This window comes from Xenopus tropicalis, chromosome 7 (assembly GCF_000004195.4).
Source record: "Xenopus tropicalis strain Nigerian chromosome 7, UCB_Xtro_10.0, whole genome shotgun sequence".
Lineage (NCBI taxonomy): Eukaryota > Metazoa > Chordata > Amphibia > Anura > Pipidae > Xenopus > Xenopus tropicalis.
Window position 1 is genome coordinate 20,335,491 of NC_030683.2, and position 21,213 is coordinate 20,356,703.

At 41.7% G+C, this 21,213-nt stretch overlaps 2 protein-coding genes and 1 long non-coding RNA gene across 9 annotated transcripts in view; 1 reads left to right on the forward strand and 2 right to left on the reverse strand.

Moving 5' to 3' along the window:
• LOC116412274 overlaps positions 1-2,345 on the reverse strand; it is a 45,907-nt gene extending 43,562 nt beyond the window's left edge. The window contains exon 1 of the long non-coding RNA XR_004223636.1: positions 1,980-2,345. This is a non-coding gene — a long non-coding RNA (uncharacterized LOC116412274). The remainder of the gene's footprint in view (positions 1-1,979) is intronic.
• The window catches only part of ctbp2 (C-terminal binding protein 2), a 61,840-nt gene extending 45,903 nt beyond the window's left edge, over positions 1-15,937 (forward strand). For 3 of the 5 annotated variants that reach the window (XM_031906155.1, XM_031906156.1, XM_012967714.3), the window contains 7 exons: positions 4,019-4,163; positions 5,673-5,879; positions 6,577-6,791; positions 8,219-8,349; positions 8,942-9,069; positions 9,278-9,395; positions 15,357-15,937. In XM_031906155.1, coding sequence (XP_031762015.1) covers positions 4,019-4,163; positions 5,673-5,879; positions 6,577-6,791; positions 8,219-8,349; positions 8,942-9,069; positions 9,278-9,395; positions 15,357-15,438 — 1,026 coding nt within the window. In that variant the 3' untranslated portion in view covers positions 15,439-15,937. Of the gene's footprint in view, positions 1-4,018; positions 4,164-5,672; positions 5,880-6,576; positions 6,792-8,218; positions 8,350-8,941; positions 9,070-9,277; positions 9,396-11,143; positions 11,200-15,356 lie in introns of all 5 variants that reach the window. The other 2 variants (XM_031906157.1, XM_012967715.3) reach the window with 1 other exon arrangement.
• A 3,646-nt stretch (positions 15,938-19,583) lies between these two features.
• zranb1 (zinc finger RANBP2-type containing 1) overlaps positions 19,584-21,213 on the reverse strand; it is a 33,350-nt gene continuing 31,720 nt past the window's right edge. For 2 of the 3 annotated variants that reach the window (XM_018095249.2, XM_031904799.1), the window contains one exon: positions 19,584-20,909. In XM_018095249.2, the coding sequence (XP_017950738.1) occupies positions 20,691-20,909 (219 nt within the window). In that variant the 3' untranslated portion in view covers positions 19,584-20,690. 3 annotated transcript variants of the gene reach the window in all.

Consider the following 21,213-nt stretch of genomic DNA (forward strand, 5'->3'; position numbering starts at 1 on the left):
CGCCACCTGCTGGCCACTTTCAGAACATAACGTAGTCAAGGAAGTAGTGGAGGAAGTTGCCAGGATAAAGAAAGAAGCCGGGGCTGATGTACATCTGGTTAGGAAAGATGTGAGAAAAGTTATCTGAGGTTTCTAATGCTTTTCCTAACCAGAAGAACATCAGCCCTACCCTTGTTTCTTTCTTTGGGGTCGGGAACCAAATGCATCTCCATTATCTAACAAAATAATGTGACCATTTTCCCTACAATTAATCAGTAATTAAAACAAATTTTGGGTTGCCACATAATTTTGGTCCCCTGACAAAAAAAGTACTCCACTTTTGGGACCTGCTATCCAGAATTCTTGGGACTTGGGGTTTGCCAGATAAGGGATCTTTCATAACTGGGATCCTTGGGCTAAAAAATTGTGTAAATAGGATTGTTTTGCCTCCAACAGAGATCAATTGTTTCTTATTTGTGATCAAGTACAGGAACTGTTTTATTATTAGAGAGAAAAGGGAATCATTTAACCATTAAATAAACCCAATAGGGCTGTTCTGCCCCAATAAGGGGTAATTATATCTTAGTTGGGATCAAGTACAGGTACTGTTTTATTATTACAGAGAAAAGGGAATCATTTAACCATTAAATAAACCCAATAGGATTGTTCTGCCCCCAATAAGGGGTAATTATATCTTAGTTGGGATCAAGTACAGGTACTGTTTTATTATTACAGAGAAAAGGGAATCATTTAACCATTAAATAAACCCAAAAGGGCTGTTCTGCCCCAATAAGGGGTAATTATATCTTAGTTGGGATCAAGTACAGGTACTGTTTTATTATAACAGAGAAAAGGGAATCATTTAACCATTAAATAAACCCAATAGGGCTGTTCTGCCCCCAATAAGGGGTAATTATATCTTAGTTGGGATCAAGTACAGGTACTGTTTTATTATTACAGAGAAAAGGGAATAATTTAACCATTAAATAAACCCAATAGGGCTGTTCTGCCCCCAATAAGGGGTAATTATATCTTAGTTGGGATCAAGTACAGGTACTGTTTTATTATTAGAGAGAAAAGGGAATCATTTAACCATGAAATAAACCCAATAGGGCTGTTCTGCCCCCAATAAGGGGTAATTATATCTTAGTTGGGATCAAGTACAGGTACTGTTTTATTATTACAGAGAAAAGGGAATAATTTAACCATTAAATAAACCCAATATGGCTGTTCTGCCCCCAATAAGGGGTAATTATATCTTAGTTGGGATCAAGTACAGGTACTGTTTTATTATTACAGAGAAAAGGGAATCATTTAACCATTAAATAAACCCAATAGGGCTGTTCTGCCCCAATAAGGGGTAATTATATCTTAGTTGGGATCAAGTACAGGTACTGTTTTATTATTACAGAGAAAAGGGAATCATTTAACCATGAAATAAACCCAATAGGGCTGTTCTGCCCCCAATAAGGGGTAATTATATCTTAGTTGGGATCAAGTACAGGTACTGTTTTATTATTACAGAGAAAAGGGAATCATTTAACCATTAAATAAACCCAATAGGGCTGTTCTGCCCCCAATAAGGGGTAATTATATCTTAGTTGGGATCAAGTACAGGTACTGTTTTATTATTACAGGGATAAAGAAAATTATAACAGATGTACCTATTACTCTTATTGCATCTAAAAAATATTTTTAGGAAATTTCCAATTGGTCTTTACATTTTTTTTTTATAGCTTTTTATTTAAAAAAAAATTCTGTCCGGTTGTTGGGAGGGTCAAAACGTTTAAAAACTAAGATCACATGACTGGAAAAATGGCTAAGAACTACATAACCAGTAACCAATAACCATAACTATAGAAACCAGTAAGGTGACAGTAGAAGATGGGTACTGGTGTGTTGCAATGCTCATTATCCGTTTTCTACACAGTTATTTATAAATGATCAATATCAGAACTGCAAAACAGGAGGAGAAGGGTCAGTCAAAAAATTCTGATTACCAGTTGGTACCAGTCTGCGACGACGTTTCTATGCGGCTCTTGGCTGGTGAGGTACTTAGTCTTTTTCTCTTTTACTCTGCTACCGGCAGAACGCCAAGGCCTATAGGGGCCTCACACATCGCCTCTGCGACTCTGACGCCACTCCTAATTTCTAATCGCGTCAGACGACACTGGCCATCAATTCCAGCGCAGCGAAAAGGAGGCTGGGATCCGACCCCAGCGGAGCGACAGCTGATTGGTTACTAGGATTGCCTGCCGCCAGCCAACCAATGAGCGGAAAGGGTAGCTGGGCCTGGCGGGAAAAGCAAACATGCAGGAGTACAGGGCAGCCAATTTACGGAAGAGCACTAGGGCCACCAAAATAAATTTTTTTTTGGGTGAATTATGACTTTTAAAAGTCATAATTATGACTTTGACTTTTAAACTCATAATTATGACTTTAAAAAGTCAAAATTATGAGTTTTAACAGCAGGTTTTCTCAAAACAGAAAAAAAAAATCTGACTCTTTAAAAGTCATAATTTCAACTTTTTAAAGTCATAATTCACCAGAATTGTATTTTTTTTTTTTGGTGGCCCTAGTGCTCTTCCATACCAGTTAATACAATGCAGCGCTATAGAAGTTCTTGTGCCATACAGAGAAAGAACATGTGGTAACTAGTGTTATAATTTTAAGAGGAATAATCACCTCAGATCTGCACCATATTCCCATGTCTTTTCTGACTGATCCCCTTCTGATATAAAGGTATCCCTTAGATCAGTGATCCCCAACCAGTGGCTCCTGAGCAACATGTTGCTCCCCAACCCCTTTGATGTTGCTCCCAGTGGCCATTTTTGAATTTCTTATTTGGAGGCATGTTTCGGAGGCATAAAGGCCATCTGTACTGATAAACAGTACCTCTAGTAGTCTGCCAGTCCACATTGGGCTACTAATTGACCAATCTAAGTCCTTATTGGTCACCTACTTGGAAAGATTTTGTGCTTGTGTTGCTTCCCACCCTTTTTTCATTGAAATGTTGCTCACAGGTAAAAAAAAGGTTGGGGGTCCCTGCCTTAGATCTTCACACTTGTATACCTATTATATTATTATGTTTATCCCAGACATGAGTGGTATACTTTTGTTTAACCTTTACTACCAGTAAATAGGAATATTTTTTTTACAGATAGCTGTGCCAACTGCTGAAATTTTCATTTCCAGTGATAATGGAATCTGCTATTTCTACTATCTTTACTTTTCTACTGGGAGAGCCAACTATATATATAGCTTAAGAATATAAATGTAGGCAGCTTGACTACAGGAGCATTGTGCTGAATATACTTTGATGCTGCACCCATCTAGCTAACAGCAGGGACTTCACCCAGTTTATATTATATTTTGGGTGCATTTTGGCCATAGAAATTTAAAATTGGCCCTGGCTGGGGCTGGAACTAGGGGCAGACAGAAGAGGCACCTCCCTAGGGTGCAACAATGGGGGGGGATGTAGGGTAGGAACCTTCTTTTGCCTACCCCTAGTCAGCATTTCCTTGTCATTGCCCATGCTGCTTGACATTGCAAGGCTCATGTTTGGGGGTGAGGGTGTGGGGCGAGGTGGCCGACTGGGTTGTTTAGGACTCCTGGTCGGCTTGGCCTACCCCTGCAAACAGCCCCCCACTGGCCCCAATACATAGTATTTTACAGCAGCCCCTCTGGTATTTGCCAGAATCTACAGTCTGGGCCTGACCACGTCCCAATACCCCTGCCCATGCTTTTGATTGCACTTTTTGCTAGGATTGCCACCTCTTCTATAAAAAATAGCAGCCTTTCTATATTATAAGGGGCAATTTTCCCTAATTTGACACTGAATTACATTTGGAAGCGTTTCACCAGTATTAAACTGGAATTGTTTACAACTCCTGTTGTGATCTTTCAGCAGATTGGGAGTGTGACAGGGTATCTGTATTGTAGAGATGCGTCTCCTCACAAGAAGTAGTCATTGCCTGTAATTCTACCTTGCCTAACATTCTCCTTTGGAGGGAGCATTCTAATATGGGTTTTGTTGCAGGTTCTGAATGAAGCAGTGGGTGCCATGATGTATCACAACATCACACTGACAAGGGAAGATCTGGAGAAATTCAAATCTCTTCGCATTATAGTACGAATAGGGAGCGGATTCGACAACATCGACATCAAGGCTGCTGGAGAACTGGGTACATGCCAACCTCTGTGTGATCAATTCTGTGTGACTCATTTGTAGAGGTGAGCAGATCAGGCATGTTTCACATCACGGATCCATTTGGCTAAGTCAGAACCATGGAAATTGCCTCCGTGAATCACTTCGAATGGCACAGCCCAGTGTGAATGAGTTTGAGAATGGATAAGAACATTGGGCATCCAACCTGTGGCTGTCTACTAGCTGTAGAACTACAACTAAAGGTTTCCATCTGTGTGTGATTGATAGTTCAACAACAGCTGTAAGGGCCACTGGTTGGGCATTTCAGTATTAGAATGTGATAAATATAGGTATGCACCAAATCCTTCAAATCGTGACTTTTTGCCGTATAAAAATGGAAGTTGAAAATGTCTTCTCTTTAGCGCCTCCTTGGCCTGATTTGCAGTTTCGGTATTCAGCCAAATCTTTCACAAAGGATTCGGGGGTTCAGGCCAGATCCCAAAATAGTGATTCGGTGCATCCCTAGATAAATATCAGTTATTTGTCTTAAAGCAATACTATCATAATTTATTAACCTACTTTTTAACCCCATATATCATTTACACATGTTGTAGAAAGTATGGATTTGTAGCTGCTACTTACTAAACAAGTTTGTGGATATGGGTCAATTGGGGGTAATGTTATAAAATCTGTTATTTTTGCACCGTAGCTACCAATCAGATATTTTAAACAGAGGACAAGTAAATCAAACCTGCTGATTAGTTGGTATGAGTTAGTAAATATGGTGCAAACATTGAGACTTTTATTACATTGCCACTCTAAATGATCCATTGATGACATCAGCATACAGACTGCCTTCATTGGTCACATTTCTTGTTGGCATGGGTTGGGCAGCAGTAAGTGCTCTTACTTTGTTTGCAACGGGAATAATTTGAGAGTACTTCTCTAAGTTGCCCAACCCCTCTAATGTCAGAAATGAAGCCTGCACAGCTTGTTAGAGACTTTTAAACCACTGGGTTTAAAAAAGTCTCTAACCAGCTGTACAGGCTCCATTATACTGTGGGGTCGAAAAGCAAGGTTATAGATGATGATAGCATCTTAGTGTAATGATTCGCTCACCTCTGCGTTTTTGTGCTAGGCCAGACAAGTGGCCAGGGCTAGAATTACAGATAGGGGTCCCATCTATGGGCCAGGGCCGGAACAAGGGGTAGGCAGAGAAGGCAGCTACCTAGGGTGCAGCTACAGGGGGGTGCAATCAGAAAACAAAATGCAGGGTACTTCTGTACTTCTGCCTGTCCTGGTTTGGAGTTCAGAAATGGGATGGTGGGAGAAGCCGGAGCAGTTTGCAGCAAGGCAGGATGGATGTATCTTTCACTGCGGCTGGGTTCTGGGTGGGCAGATTGGAGCCGGCACAAGAGATACTTGGTTTGAGCATTGATTAAATAATCCCTACGGTGTAGGGGCATATGTTTTCTTAGGGTTCTGGGACAAAAACTCTTTGGAGTCACCCAGTCTGCTCACATACTGTTGCATGTTCATCATGTAGGAATTGCTGTGTGTAACATACCCTCAGCCGCTGTGGAAGAGACAGCAGATTCTACTATCTGTCACATCCTCAATCTCTATCGGAGGAACACATGGTTGTACCAAGCACTGCGGGAGGGGACACGAGTTAACAGCGTGGAACAAATCCGAGAAGTGGCATCAGGGGCAGCAAGGATGCGCGGAGAGACCTTGGGTCTTATCGGCTTTGGTAAGTAACTACCAGTAGTACATTCCAGGGTTAAATTTACTCCTGTTATGTGAATTCTCCACAAATTATTTAATATTGTAGCTTATATATTTATCCCTGCACCTTGTGGGCAATTCTTTAACAGTGATCCAAGTTAGAATACATCAGATTACAGCAGAAGTGGTTGAGATTTTTTCATAGTATTCCTGCTGGACCGCCAGGTGTATTGCTAGGCAATATGATTTTCCTATAGTGAATTATGGAATGCAGAAACTTAGATTCTATGTTGTTGGCAAGTCGTTAAAAGGGATCTAAAACCAAAAATCAATTCCTTTGGGTACTTTTACAATTAACTTTTTTTTTTATCTTTAGTGGGGCATTAGCGATTTTAGACTGCTAATACCAGGATTTCAGCTCTTTTACAAAGCATTTGAACAACTCCAAATGGCTATGCACTTACTTCATAGTCAGTTAAGTTTAGGGTCTTCTTTTCAGAAGACCACTAAGTAAGTTTACATTTAATTCATAATTTTTTGGGCTTAGATGCCTTTTACCCTAATGCCAACAACATATAATCTACATTGTTGTTATGGAAATGGTTAATTCTGCCAGTTGTTAAACTAGAACACTTTTCTGCTTACAAGGGGAGTATTTTTTTTTATTGAAATGAGACTTTCTGCTTTTTTCAGGTGCATTTTATGTATTTTATGTTTTGTAGGTCGCGTTGGACAAGCAGTTGCTGTAAGAGCAAAAGTGTTTGGCTTCAGCATTATCTTTTATGATCCGTACCTGCAGGATGGGATAGAACGCTCTCTAGGGGTGCAGAGGGTATACACCCTCCAGGACTTGTTATACCAAAGTGACTGTGTGTCTCTACACTGTAACCTTAATGAGCATAACCACCACCTCATTAATGACTTTACCATCAAACAGGTAACAGTTATGTGTATTTTTAACCAGTGAAGGAAAAAAAGATAAAGAAGTTGAATTCTTGTGTAGGGTCCATTGGCCGTCTGAAGCCACAGCAGGGAGTGATTACAAAGGAATTTGTTGTTGATTCCTACATTCGCTTGGGGAAACACCACCAAAATCCCTTTATGCCTTGCTTGCTATGGCCAGTAACGGTATATCATATAAATCTACATGGTCAGTATGCCAAACCGCAATACTTTGCATGGCTTTCTGTGAGCCTCCAGGAGCAATGATAGTGTTAGCACACTTCCACCTTCCTACAGCCAACCAAAACAGCTTTTATTTTACGGATGTAACTTTTCCCATTGGGTGGAACCCTTCTGGGACACTATACAGTTTTTTTTTATTGAGGCCCCATACAAGTGTAATGTTTGGGGTCCTTTGTACCATACTGAACATATCTAAATATTGGTTTTCAATTTATATGATAAACTATATGGTTATATATAAACTTTGGAGTGAGGCTGGCTGATGCCAATACTCGGTATGAAGAACCTGCATACAGGAAAGACAGGGGGTAACCATCATCTATTTGTTGCATTATAGTGGTTTTCAAGATAACAGGGCCCCTAAGGTTGCACCCCAGTGATAGTTACTGTGATTAAAGGTCAACTAAAGACCAATCAAAGTGAAGCTCAGCCTAATGTAATGTAAATCTGTAAATTACTAATTAGAAACTAGCAATTTTCTAAAGCAAAGATTCTCCAAGGCTTTATTTTCCTATTGCCTTATCCCCAACTGCTTTGTGTAGTGACTGTTCCATGTGCAGAATTTATTCAGCATTCATATATGGACGCTGGGCAGGGTGAACCAGTGCAAGTTATGCTTTTGTCCTATAGGGGTATCGTTTCTGACCTGCTTTGTGAGTGTGCCCTTGAATAAAATGTTTTAAACCTGTTTTGTTAATTAAAAGATTAACCCCATAGTACCCAGACATGCTTACGGTTTGGCACTGTTGAACTAGCCACCAGCAAAATTTCTCATCTCTGCTATTCCCATACTATAATCAGCACAGATCATGGGCCTGGAATCTAATAGTATCTAATACACGCACCGATTTTCAGACTGTGTGTGGGCTCCAAGTTATTGTCCTGATAATTTTTATACCATGGCAATTGGTCGTTTATTCAATCGGACTGGTTAGAAAAGTTCAGTCAGATAATGATAAAATCTGTGCATGTATTTGTATGTACAGTATGTATGTGTATTTGCCGATATCCTTGGGGCACCTACAATGCATTTCCAGAAAGTCACTTTCATCCGATTTGTGTCTGCCAAGTATTTTATGTTCAGAACATCCTCCGATTTGTCCTACAATTTCAGTCTGGATGTTAGACTAAAATCTGAATGTGTATGGCCACCTTAGTAGTTGTCTTCTTTCTCCCCAGATGAGGCAAGGAGCCTTCCTCGTAAATACAGCTCGAGGGGGCCTTGTGGATGAGAAATCTTTGGCCCAGGCACTGAAGGAGGGTAGAATACGAGGAGCTGCACTTGATGTACATGAAGTTGAACCTTTCATGTAAGTATGACTTTGCATGGTAGTGAATAAATGGAGGCACTATAAACTTTAGTTACTAAATGTCAATGATCCTTCTGGTTTGAAATTAGTGCTGTGGTTTTAAAAGTAAAAAATAATCTTTTGTTACACCATGAGGCTTATTTGTTTAATCTTTAAAATACCATACTGATTAAAGAGAAACTAAACCTAAGGACTATGGCCCGTGACGTTTTCCCACTGAGAAGCTCACCTGAGTTTGCCATAGGCCATTGTTTATAACCCTTTTCCTTATGGGTTCAAATTACCAATCAAAATCAGCTCCTGTGGCCCAAAACATGCCTTAGATCCAGAAATGCAACTTGTTTTAATTAATATGTTCTATTGTAGAAAGATTATTATGTTTTTATAAGAAATTATTTACAGGGTCATGGAGACCAGAGTGTCCTGACAGTGCGTAACCTACATAACACTTACACTTTCAAAGAGAGAAGTTGAAAGCCTGATATTAGCAGTCTAAAATTGCTAATATATCTGAATTCTGAAGATGTTATTATATAGATGTGAAAGCTTTACTGCACAGTTAAGAGTTACAAGGAAATGTTTTCATTGGCAGATTTGCTCAGGGCTCACTGAAAGATGCCCCTAACCTGATCTGCACTCCCCACACAGCATGGTACAGTGAGCAGGCCTCTCTCGAGATGAGGGAAGCTGCGGCCACAGAGGTGCGCAGAGCTGTTACAGGTAGGTGTGGTCCATCAAGGGGAACTATGGCATCTGGGAAGTTGAAGTTGAAAGTCTGAGTTGTATATATTGTTTATTGCAATTAGCCTACCAACAGGGATCTTAAACTAGTGCCATTCGATCTGTTTTATTTAACTAGCAGTACCTGTCTTTCTATAGACAGTAATGCTGCTTGTCTTTTAAATATCCCATCTCTTTTTCACTTCAGGTCGCATTCCAGACACTCTTAGAAACTGTGTGAACAAAGAGTTTATAGTGGGATCAGCTCAGTGGCCAACTATGGAGCAGCCAGTGACTAATGCAGAGTTGAACGGTGCCGCCTACAGGTGAGAAAAGTGTATAATAAATTACAGGTGAATTAATGGAAATAAAAGACTCCAGGCTTCGGTGGCACGATTACAGAAGAATTTCCAGTCTGGCAATATGAGTACTGGGAGGTTAAAGGACATGTATACCCTTAAAAGAAATCAATGTAAAGTTGGTCAAAGTGCTCTTCTGAGCACTTTTGCAATTTACATTATTTTTTAAATTAAACAACAGTACCATCTGCTGTTAAGTTTCTGCCATCTGTGCCAGTTGGAAAAACTAAAGTGGAGTGAAGGAAAGTCCAGTCCTGTTGCTCTGCTTATCTGCTTAGCAGTCACCTGGGAAACATAACAAGACTCGCTAATTTAAAAATATATATTTTCGGGATCCTCCACCACACATGAAAGACCCTCAATAAACGCAAAATCATGGGTATCACTGAACATCCCTTAGACATAGAGGAGGAAAAGGCGTACGGGATATTTAGCCATTTTTGGTCAATATAATGTCACTTTACACCAGAACATGGGGCACTACATGATCAATTACCAAGTCAATTAGGAAAGATTATTTTCCTAGTTCAGTCTAAAAGATAATGTAAAGGTAAACTTCCCCTACCTGATAAGCCATTTACAATATAACTGCTGAGGTCATGAGGTTTGTATAATAAAAAAGGTCAAATTCCAGTAAAAATTCCATTTACAGCTGTATGCACAAAAATAGGTGGAAAAAAGTTATTCCTTAGGGCCCTGTCTCATGCGGTGCATCATCACCAGGCGGGATATCTACTCTCCTGTGGGTAATAAAGCCGCCCTACATTACTGCCCAGTGATAATACTTGGAATCACTGCATGTAAAACACATAACATGGCGACCCTGGGTAGTCACCCAAAAATTAGAAAACGCACCTTAGTGTGGCACATCTGAGTAATCATTGTAATGTGCTAGTTTGTTTAGTATAGGGGCAGTGTAACACTGAGGGGGCAAATGTGTGTCTCATAGGGAACTGTAATGGGATGTTTAAGTCTCGTTACTTTTTCTGACAATGCAGGGTGGCTTACTTGCACCAGTACAGCACTCTCCACCCCTGTCCATGTCACAGTCACAATACTATTTAGTCCATTTTCACCCAAACTATATTATTAGTGCATTTGTGGAGCCCCCTTTTGTATGATTTGGGTCGATAAACTGCAGTGCCACCAGCAGGTTAGCCAAAAGTTAAATCCAGGCTTCCCAGTGGTACAAAAATAGGAGCAGCTGAGTCCATGGTGTAGTTCAGGGATCCCCAACCTTTCTTCATGATGTCAAATGTAAAAAGACTTGGAGAGCAACACAAGCATCATAAAAGTTCATGGAGGAGCCAAATAAGGGCTGTGATTGGCTATTAGGCAGCCTCTATGCACCCTATCAGCTTACAGGGGGCTTTATTTGGTAGTAAATCTTGTTTTTATTCAACCAAAACTTTCCCCCAAGTCAGGAATTCAAACATAACTCCCTGGTTTGGGGGCACTGAGAGCAACATCCAAGGGGTTGGGGAGCAACATGTTGCCCCCGAGCCACTGATTGTGGATCAGTGGTGTAGGTATTCAGACAGGGGGACCATGGATCACTACATGTGCTGGAGCAAGGTTAATACTGTACTTTCTAGACTTGTATGTTATTATTTCCTTATTCTTTTTTTCCTTATGAATGTGCATATCCACTTGCTATCGGATGTCTCTATCCTGTGTCTGTGCTTCTGACTGTGCTCTTGTGTCTGTCTGTGCAGATCTGTGTGCTCGCAGCCACTGCAGGGAGAGAAGCGCTGAGCGGCATCTGCAACCTGTAAGGAAGCTAAAACATTTCTGCCTTTTTCCACCTAACCTTGAGGGAAATAGCTCATAGTTTCCATGCATGTAGTGGGGTTTAGGGACCTGGCACTCTGATAAGGGGGGACAAAAAATTCTGTATCCCCTTATTGTGTTCATAATGGTGCCTGCTGGAATAAGATAGGAGGACTATACAGTAACTGTAGTGAGTATATTGAAATTAATCTGTCCATCTATTAAAGGCAGCCATTTACGGGAAGATTAAGTGGCCCATTCGAGTCCTTTAGACAAATTTTGCAGCAAATTGGACCCCTTATCCGGAAACCCATTATCCAGAAAGTTTTGCCATAGGCTCCATTTTCATCAAATAATTCACATTTTTAACAATGGTTTCCTTGTGCGACTTTTTTCTCAAATGCTTGCTTATTTAAGAAAAAATATGTGACAGAATATTCCCATAGTTCCTGTGGAAACTACACTGTTCCATTCATTTTCAATGAGGCTAGAAAACTCGAATGTTTTCATGAACTGGGAAAAGAAATAAAGTTGTTAGAGACAATTCCCATTTTCTTCTGTTGAACCGCGCCAGCTTTTATTTTCAGAGGTTTTTTCCGGTGACTTTTCATGGGTTTTTTTCTTTGATAAATACCAACTATTTGAGGTTCCGAAGAATATTCTTGTTTGCGATGTCACTTGTGCGATCTAAATGAGGGGCGTTTAGGTGCGGTGCCTATGGTGGCACTGGTCAGAGCTACAGAAATAATGGATAAATTGGGAATAGCAGTGATTGGGTTAGTATAGGGCTGCCTCGAAGCGTCATGGGCTGCAGAGGATTTCTGGGAATGGAGCTGTCTATAAAGGAAAGTCCATTTCTTATACAACTGGAGTCTTGATAGCAAATCTTTAAAAGATAATATATAATAGTCCTGTTAGAAAATGTATTTCCCAGCCTGTACTGTGTGTGAATCATTAACCCTTGAGTCAGCTCCTTTCTTGAAATGATTAAAGGTGGCCATACACAGCTCGACCCTGCCACACCAAGTCAGCAGCTCATTGGTCCCTGTATGGCCCTCCCGAAGGCCTTCCCGACCGATGTCTGGCAGATATCTATCAGGCAAGTTTAAAAAACCTGCCAGGCTTGGACTGCATCGGCGCATCAATATGGTTCTCTGCGAATGGGTCTCCCTAAGCCTCCATTATGTTTGAGTCAATTGTCTAGAAGCCAAAACAATTCCATCCTACCAATTTGGCCCATCAGATTGGTGGTGAAACCCTTGTTTGGCTGCCTCAGCGAATGAGCAGATCTTACAGCGTATGCCCAGCTTTAGCCATTCCATTAGGAGTCGCTCACCTTCAGGTGCTAGAAGCCCCCAGGCCTCTGGGTAAGGAGAATATGTGGCCATTACTTGACTGTATATTCCTCCCAGCCCATCACACCAGGGGGAACCCACTCAGCTATTAAACATATTAACAGAGGCTAAAAAATAGAGACAGCAGACTTTGCAGTTGCTGGGGGGCCCAGGAGTATCAATGGCCCAGTGTAGGTTCTGAATGATGCCCAATCACAGTAAATGTGTGCTAAACAGATCTTCCAGGATTTAAGGCCTGGGGGGGGGGGGGGGGGGTTGGGCTTGAAAGATTTACTGTAGGTACCAGTGCCACTAAACATAGAGTTGAACCATTATTATAAGAATCCATTCTTTGTATAGCCTAACAGAATTAAAGATATTTCACCTTCTCTGGAGCTCTGGCCAACCATGTCGGGCCCCGAGACACTCTTTGCTTTGCCTTTTAAGCCTTTTAGGGTCACAGAAAAACTGTATTATTATTATTAGCAGCCCTATGGAAACTAACATCACCATGGAAACTAAATATTCAATGTATGGGCCAAATCTTAATGGGGTTTGATTTGCAAACTGCACAGAATATCGATTCGTATATTGTCCCTGTAGAATCTGAAACCCAAGAGACAAACAAACATGAAATATAAACCTCAAATAATGTTCAGTTGCTCAGAGCACTCTTCTAAAAGCTGTTGCAACTTTGTTTCCTCTAATTTTTAATATATTATAAGTGTTTACTCTACTAATAAGTTATACAGGGAATCTGAATATTACATGTTATATATTCAAAATTAGTGTTTGAAGTAAAGTTAAACAAAGTAGGGCAGAAATGTTGCACATTATGTTTCAGGCTTCTGTACCAGCCCAAGGCACACACATCCCTTTAGCAGGGAAGATCTGTGCCCCCAAAGATGCCCCCAGTAGCCCCCCATCTTCTTTTCTGCTGAGCATGTGCAGTGCAAATGAGGCTTAAAAGGGGGCCTAACCAGATCCAAGATGGTGAGCTCTATGGACAACTTTGAAGGCCTATATTGTTACTGTTACAGAGCTACTAAACCTTTCTACTGACACAGTAATGTATTATATTATTATATATTAAATATAACATATGTAGTTATCTTAATTTTTAGGCTGTAGTTCTCCTTTAAAAGTCATCCATCTGATCTGATAGGAGAAGCAGAATGGACTGTTGCAACACAGCATTATCTAGGCCAGGGATACCAATTATATATAATCTCCTCAGGTCAGGAATCTCCTTATTGATTTTCTAAGGCATTAGCACAGAGCCAACCTCTCCCACATTATCTATATATTATTTTATTATTATTATTATCTCTGGCTTGTCTTTAAGATAAATGCATTCTAAGGCTAATGTCACGCTGGGCAACTTGCCTGCAGCAATTAAATGTAGGAGGAAAATACAGTGAGCTCTAATGGAGGAAGCCATACTGCTGAAGGCATCTGGATGTTGGTTCCTGGCCATCACCTCAAAGGTCTATTTACATCAAGTACAAGGTTTAGTTACTGACTATACACAACCCCTTGCCTCTGGCCTAACCATGATAATCTAACAGCATCACAATCGGCATTCCATACAATGAAAGCAAATAAAGAGCTGATCAACTGCTCACACAGCAAGAAGCTTACTGAGGCTTTAACTTGATTTCCAACTCTTTGTCACTAAGCCATCGCATTGTTTTAGGCAAAACCAACAGCCTCTTCTACCACAGTCTCTGGGTGAGATTGGAGAGAAAAAGACAAATATAAATGGAGCCTTGGCCTGTTGGGTCAATGTGGTGCTGCCCAAGGCCCATATCTCATTCCTGGGACAGTGCTGGGAGAAGTTGTGTTGCTGAACAAGTGGAGTGGCTGGGGTGGGGAGAGGGTTATTTTAAAAGGGTTAAATGATGGCAGGGTTGGTTAAAGCCATGCTGACACATATTCTTGGAATACACCAGTATCATTTTAAGCCCTTAAGGGCTGTGACAGACGGGGAGATTAGTCGCCGCGCAACAAATGGCCCTTGTCGTGGGCTAATAATCTCCCCGAAATGCCATCCCACGGCTAGAATGCAAATTGCCGGTGGGATGGTATACGGGGTGCGGCGATTTGCCAAAGTCGCGGAAGTTTCCTCTCAAGGCAACTTCACCGACTTCCGCAAATTGCGAAAGCTGGTGGGGTGGCATTTCGGGGAGATTATTCGCCCGCGACAAGGGAGATTTGTCGCGCGGCGACTAATCTCCCCGTCTGTCATAGGCTAAAAGTGGAGGTGTTAGAAGATTCCCTTTTTGGGGCCAAAATGTGCCTTCTCAAGTCATGACTTGGTATGAGCCTCAGCCAGTTTTACACAGTGCTTTCCCGCCTGTGTCACTTTAGGGGAAGATACTCTAGATACCTTCAGGGAACTCCTACCTTGGGCAGTTCTAGGGTGCTGAGTGCCGAGTACCCTTGGCAAAGTAAAAGCAGGAGAGCCAGAAGTACAACTTGTGGAGTCAGATGATGAGCAGATTTTAGCCAAGTTGTAGACAGCATCAGGCTGATTCAATCATTTTGTCATCATCAAACACTGGATTATATGGGGGAAAGTCAGGCCAATGTTTTCCACCACTAATGGGTATTTTAACCTGGCCTCATTGCTCTGAAGAATTTAGATTCAATATCAATTGTGAGGCAGTTTTTTGGGCCCATAAATGGGACACCAAGATTTGCATTCCATGTCCCAGCCCTTATTACTATTCCACTCCATTCTTTGTACCTAACAGAAAGATGGGGACAGGAAAGGCAGGCTATTGGTATAGGTATTGATGTGTTTGCTTTTGTCTATCTGCAGATGCCTTGGTGGTGGCCATTATCTCAGCCAGCAGTACATCAACGCCAGGGACGGGTCCAAATGGCATTACCAGTTTATATAACATCCCCTCAGTGATTCCTTCTTCCACCAGCTCTCATGTGACAGGGACCAATATACTGAGCAATAGAACATGGCTGTGAGCGACAGTTTACTGCAGCCAAGGAACACAGATCTAAAACCAGACTACCCATCAGTTTAGGAGAAAGGAGCGGAGGTGTCTATTCTAGTACTAGAGTCGGCAGCCATGTTATCCTACTGTGCATTGTTATACCTCACTGATACCGACGCAAGGCAAGAGGGTGCTTTGGATAAGCAATGTCCACCCAATCTTAGCAGCGTCCGCTCCGCATCTGTCCTACAGGATGGAGATATCCAGCCAATTCCACTTGAGGACTGGGATTACATGGGAAAGCAGAACCAGAACACTGGCACTCAATGGTCGTCCAACGCCAATCAGAAGGCATATTTAGTGTGTTTTTATCTTGTCTGTTTGTCCTTCTGCTCCAATGGCTCAGGAAATCTATTGTCTAGGTACAAAAGAATTATTTTCTAACACTGGATTCTTGTCTTTTCATTTCTTCTTAATCTCCTCTGATTTATGTACATCCCCCAAGAGTTGTAATCAGAATAAAAACATATTATGTGTTTAATAGGGGCAACATCTGGGCAATACACTGAATGCAGGGAGAAACAATGTAACTGCTGGATGAGTGGCCATAGGTTAAGGGACCATGTTTCTAAGGGCAATATCACTCAAACAACTTTGGGCTTCAGGGATTATGATTGGCTACAGGTGATTTGTAACTCCCACCACTTTAAATCCATTTCCATACAGACCTAGAAAAGTTAAAGAGACTTTCTGGGGCTACAGACTTTGCTTGTGTGCCCATCACCTTATTCTCTAAGACCAGGAGGGGGCAGAGGATCAGAATTAGTGACTAAACTGGCATTCAGTGCCCCTCATTCATTATATCAGTCACCCACACCCAAATATCCACCTGTGTGGCAATCGTGTATTCTGGCAAATGCCAGAGGGGCTGCTGTAAGATGCCATAGACAGTCACTATTTATTGGGCCATAGGGGGCTGTTTGGGCCTCTGTGTACTTGTAATGCCAAGGCCTATTTTGACTGTGTGTCCCCCAGACCTTCAAACAAGCAGATGGAACAGCTGGCACTAGGCATGGCTGAGGCACACATAGGCATGCACAGCAGCAGATTAACAGAATTGTCACAAGCAAAACATAAATTGGGCAACGGCATTAAATAAAGTCAAGGTTGTTTTTTTGGGATTAGAAGGTAAGAATAAAGAATCCAAGAACAGCACCACTGCTGAATTACAGTGCATAAGTGCCACATTCTGCCTGCTTAATTCAACTAGAATACCTGACAATGCCATGAATAGTAAAATATAAACTTATTAATGGTCCTTAACAGAGCTAGGCCAAGATATTCACCCCAGGCAATACCGTCTGCCCGAACTCCTTGCCTGATCTCCATGTTGGGTTATGGGCATTTACAGAGGGCAGCAGAAGCAAGTGCCTAGGGCCCTAGCACCCCCATCCCCTAGTTCACCACAGGAATGTGGATCTGTTGCCTACCCCTAGTTCTGGCCAGGGTCAGGAGACCTAAACCTTAGAGAATTAGGCTAGAAAAGCAAAATCTTATGGTTTTGGGTTCTGTACCAGCCCAAGGAACCACATCCCTTCAGCAGGGAAGGTCTGTGCCACCAAAGATGCCCCAGTAGCCCAACCCCCACCCCCCCATCTTGTTTCTGCTGATTCCCTGCTCTGTGCTGCCGTCACTTACCTGAGCTTAGGGGCCGACTCACACTATACTGTATATATAGAATATAAATGGCACACTACCCTGTATATATAGAATATAAATGGCACACTATACTGTATATATAGAATATAAATGGCACACTATACTGTACATATAGAATATAAATGGCACACTATACTGTATGTATATGTGTGTGTATATATATATATATATATATATATATATATATATATATATATATATAGAATATAAAGGGCACACTATACTGTATATATAGAATATAAACGGCACAATATACTGTATATATAGAATATAAACGCACACTATACTGTATATATAGAATATAAACGCACACTATACTGTATATATAGAATATAAATGGCACACTATACTGTATATATAGAATATAAATATCACTATATATGGCTGATTAGTAATTAATACAGATAATTACTTCATAGCAGCTCTGAAACCAGCACAATTAGCACCAGAATTTAATAAACTAATTTCTAGCGACCCCTAAGCTTAGCTTCTCAACAGCAGCCCAGAGCACACTGAGCATGTGCAGTGCCACTGGCACTCTAACCAGATAAGGAGGTCCTTTGGAAAACACTGAATACCTGGATAATTACTGTTCCAGGGTTGCAAAAGTCTGGGTTGGCACAGCAAGTTCAGTATATAAAATACAGCATTTCTAGTCACTGTGCCCCAGTGCCCCTTTAAAATACACCTTGGTGTTCCATGCACCCTGACTCTGTGCCCCTTATGAATATGGACTCCCTGGTGATCCATAACACCCCTATATTTTCCAATAGGGAGTGCATTATTCCCTGCGGATCCATGAGATGATCAAACACTTTACAAGGGAGACTTTTTCATGGTGTGTTGCACTCGCGAGGCTTCATTAGAACCACAAAGCCTTATTCATGAGAGCAGTGCAGCCTTCCCCTTACGGTATTATTGTGTTTATATGGCAGACACTTTCTTGCAGGAAGACAATTTCCATAGTTACCATAAGTTCATTATTTGGGATAAAATATTATTTAGAACCAATGTCTAAAAAAGCCGAATTGCCCATAGTCTTCTTTTGCAATCACTTGCACTGCAAACATGAGGAATAGGTACCAGGAGCGCCCTCCACTGTTCAACATGGGCCAGTCAGAATGGCAATTAAGTTACTGAGGCAGGAAGTGTCTTCCGCCTCTGCTCTGCTCTATTGCTCCCATCCCAATGACCTGGGGCAGGAGAAGCATCCTACATCACTAAGCTAAAGGAACAGTAACACCAAAAAATTTAAGTGTGTTAAAGTAATTAAAATTGAATGTACTGTTGCCCTGCACTGGGAAAACTGGTGTGTCTGCTTCAGAAACCCTACTGCAGTTTATATAGCCAAAGATGTGTAGCCACGGAGAAGCTATTCAAGGAGGGTGGGGTAGGGGGGAAAAAAAAAAAGCAGAAAAGGCACAGGTTACTTAACAGGTAACAGAAACACCGTTGTATTCTACAGAGCTTCATTTCTTTATTTTTTGGTGTTACTGTTCCTTTAAAACAATAGTTCACTGTAAAAATGAAACTGGGTAAAATAGATAGACTGCGCAAAATAAAGAATGTTTTCAATATAATTAGTGAGGCAAAAATCTAATCTATAAGGGTTGGAGTGGGCAGATGTCTAACATAACAGCCAGAGCACTACTTCCTCCTTAACAGCTCTCTAAGCTGTTAGCAGTCAGTAACCAATCAGTGACATAACTGTCAGTTTGCCTTTGAATCTGACCTGCATGCTCACAAATTAACTGGTTATGTCCCATGTGGGCCCCCCCATAGAGTCACTGACTAACTAAGAGGTTAGAGAGCTGTAAAGGAGGAAGTAGTTTTCTGGCCATTATGTTAGACATCTACCCACTCCAGCCTTTAGAGATTACATTTTTGCCTAACTACAGTACAAATATTCTTTATTTTGCACAGTCTAGTTTACACTGAACTGTTCCTTTAAGCTTTTACCATCCTGTCCAGCCCTTTCCAAACAGCAGAGGGCACTCCTGTTACACATTCTGCATAAAAGCTGTTTATATTATAAACCTGTATTAAAAAATTGTAAATGGCAGCAGTTCTCAGAAGAGCAAGTTCCCTTCAAGTTATTTATGGGTGCAATCATAACATCAGGCAATTAGCACAAGTCTTATGTCAACACTTGCCCTACTGATTGTGAATCTTGTGGCTGGTGTCATGTGACTGGGTTGGGCCTCTGCTCCACTGAGCATGTGTCGGGCAGCCAGTGGCTTCAACACTGAAATATAACCACATTGTTGGGGTGCCTATAGGATAAAAACTACCCCCTCTGGCATGACTAAATCCCTTGGAACCAAACCATTAGAAGAATATGTAGCCAACACATCTCAGAAATAAAAGGGGGGGTGGGATCTATTACACCATTTTGGATTTATTAAAGTGCAGTTATTTCTATAGGATATCCTTAGAACTGGAGGCGGGGTTTGGATGTGTTACTGTTTGGTTGTTATGGTAACGGTCTCCCCGGAGCAATACAGGCGTAGTGACACAAGGATCACTGCAGCAGGAGGTGGTTTCACAGCAAGACTATGTATTTGTGTCATTTTTGCAATCAAGTTCAAGCCGGCAAAACTGCACACAATCGCTTTAGAACCTAATTCCTGCGGAGGAGGAGGAGTGGGGGGGGGGGGGGGGGGGGTTGAGGGGGGAAACAAGTGTTTCTGAACAAATAAATATATAAAGTTGTCTGTCATGCAGAGACCAGCAGCCTGTCCCACTGCACATGGTGTTGTTGAACTACCACCTGTAGCAGGCTGTGGGTCCCTGGTGTAAACAAAAGTGAAAAAATGGGAAATAAAGCCCAAACTGGGCACGGAGGGTACAGCAAAAGCGCCTTAGTATCTTGTCAATCGTTTCTCTCAACTCTTTATAGAAATATGTGATATCAATGGAAATAAAATGAAATTGTGAACTGGAAGTGAGAATTTTAGAAAGCCAATTACTCCTTGACAGCCAGGAAGCAGCCCTGTAAGGGTGCCATAGGCGCAGCCCCCCCGAGGGTGCCAAGGTTTGATTGCACAAAAGGCTCAGGGAAGGGGAAACTACACAGAGCTTTGCAATAAAATGAAACTTCAGGAACTAGGCACAAAGCAGGAAGTGACCAGCCCAGAGCTTTAGTGGCCTCAACATAGGGTGTTGCCATATATGTTTCTCATCCCTGTTGCAGAACACATGCATTATACACCAAGATTTACAACCCATAGTAGGAGAGGGGAGAAGGATGAAAACAAAATAAAATAAAAAAAAAAAAAAAAGAAAACCAAGTGTTCAGTCTTAATGATAAAAGGATGTTTTGTTTGGAGCTACAGGTCCTTCTTCCTCTGGGACAGGGTGGGCCAAAGCCTCATCCACCACCAGCAGCAGCAGGTCCCAGGCAGTTCAGGAAGGGTCCCTTGAACCCAGGTCCAGGTTGTGACAGAGCACATTGTGTCTGGATGCCAAGAACTCCAAGTCTTCTCTCACTCATCCTCGTCGTCCTCGTCTTCCTCTCCGTCTGACAGTGCTGTACAGGGGCGGATCTGGCGATAACCATCCAGCCACTTTTCCACCATCTGGGTGACCAGAGGGTGGTTGCGGCGCCGGGAGCTCTTTTGCATGGCTACCAAAACCCCGCCCTCTGTAACACAACAGTCCATCCATTCACGTAGGAGCTTCTCCTGCTGGTCCTCATTGCCAAGCTATGGAAATGGATAAAGAAAGAGACAGATATGTTTGGCTGTAAGACTGTTTGTCCATTCCCTTTGATATCACTGGGCCCCAGCTTGAATTCTCCATAAAACACTTTGCTCCAATACCTCAGGTGTAATCTCACTATACTCCATGTATATGGAAGGGCCCAAAGTAGGACCCACGGGCCACTTTGCACCCCCCCACCCCACCTACCTTTGCTAACTACCCTTCCAACCAGATTCTCTAGCAATCATCCTCTTCCTATATCATCCTGCCTTTAGCAACCAAACATGCCCAAAATATCCCTTATTC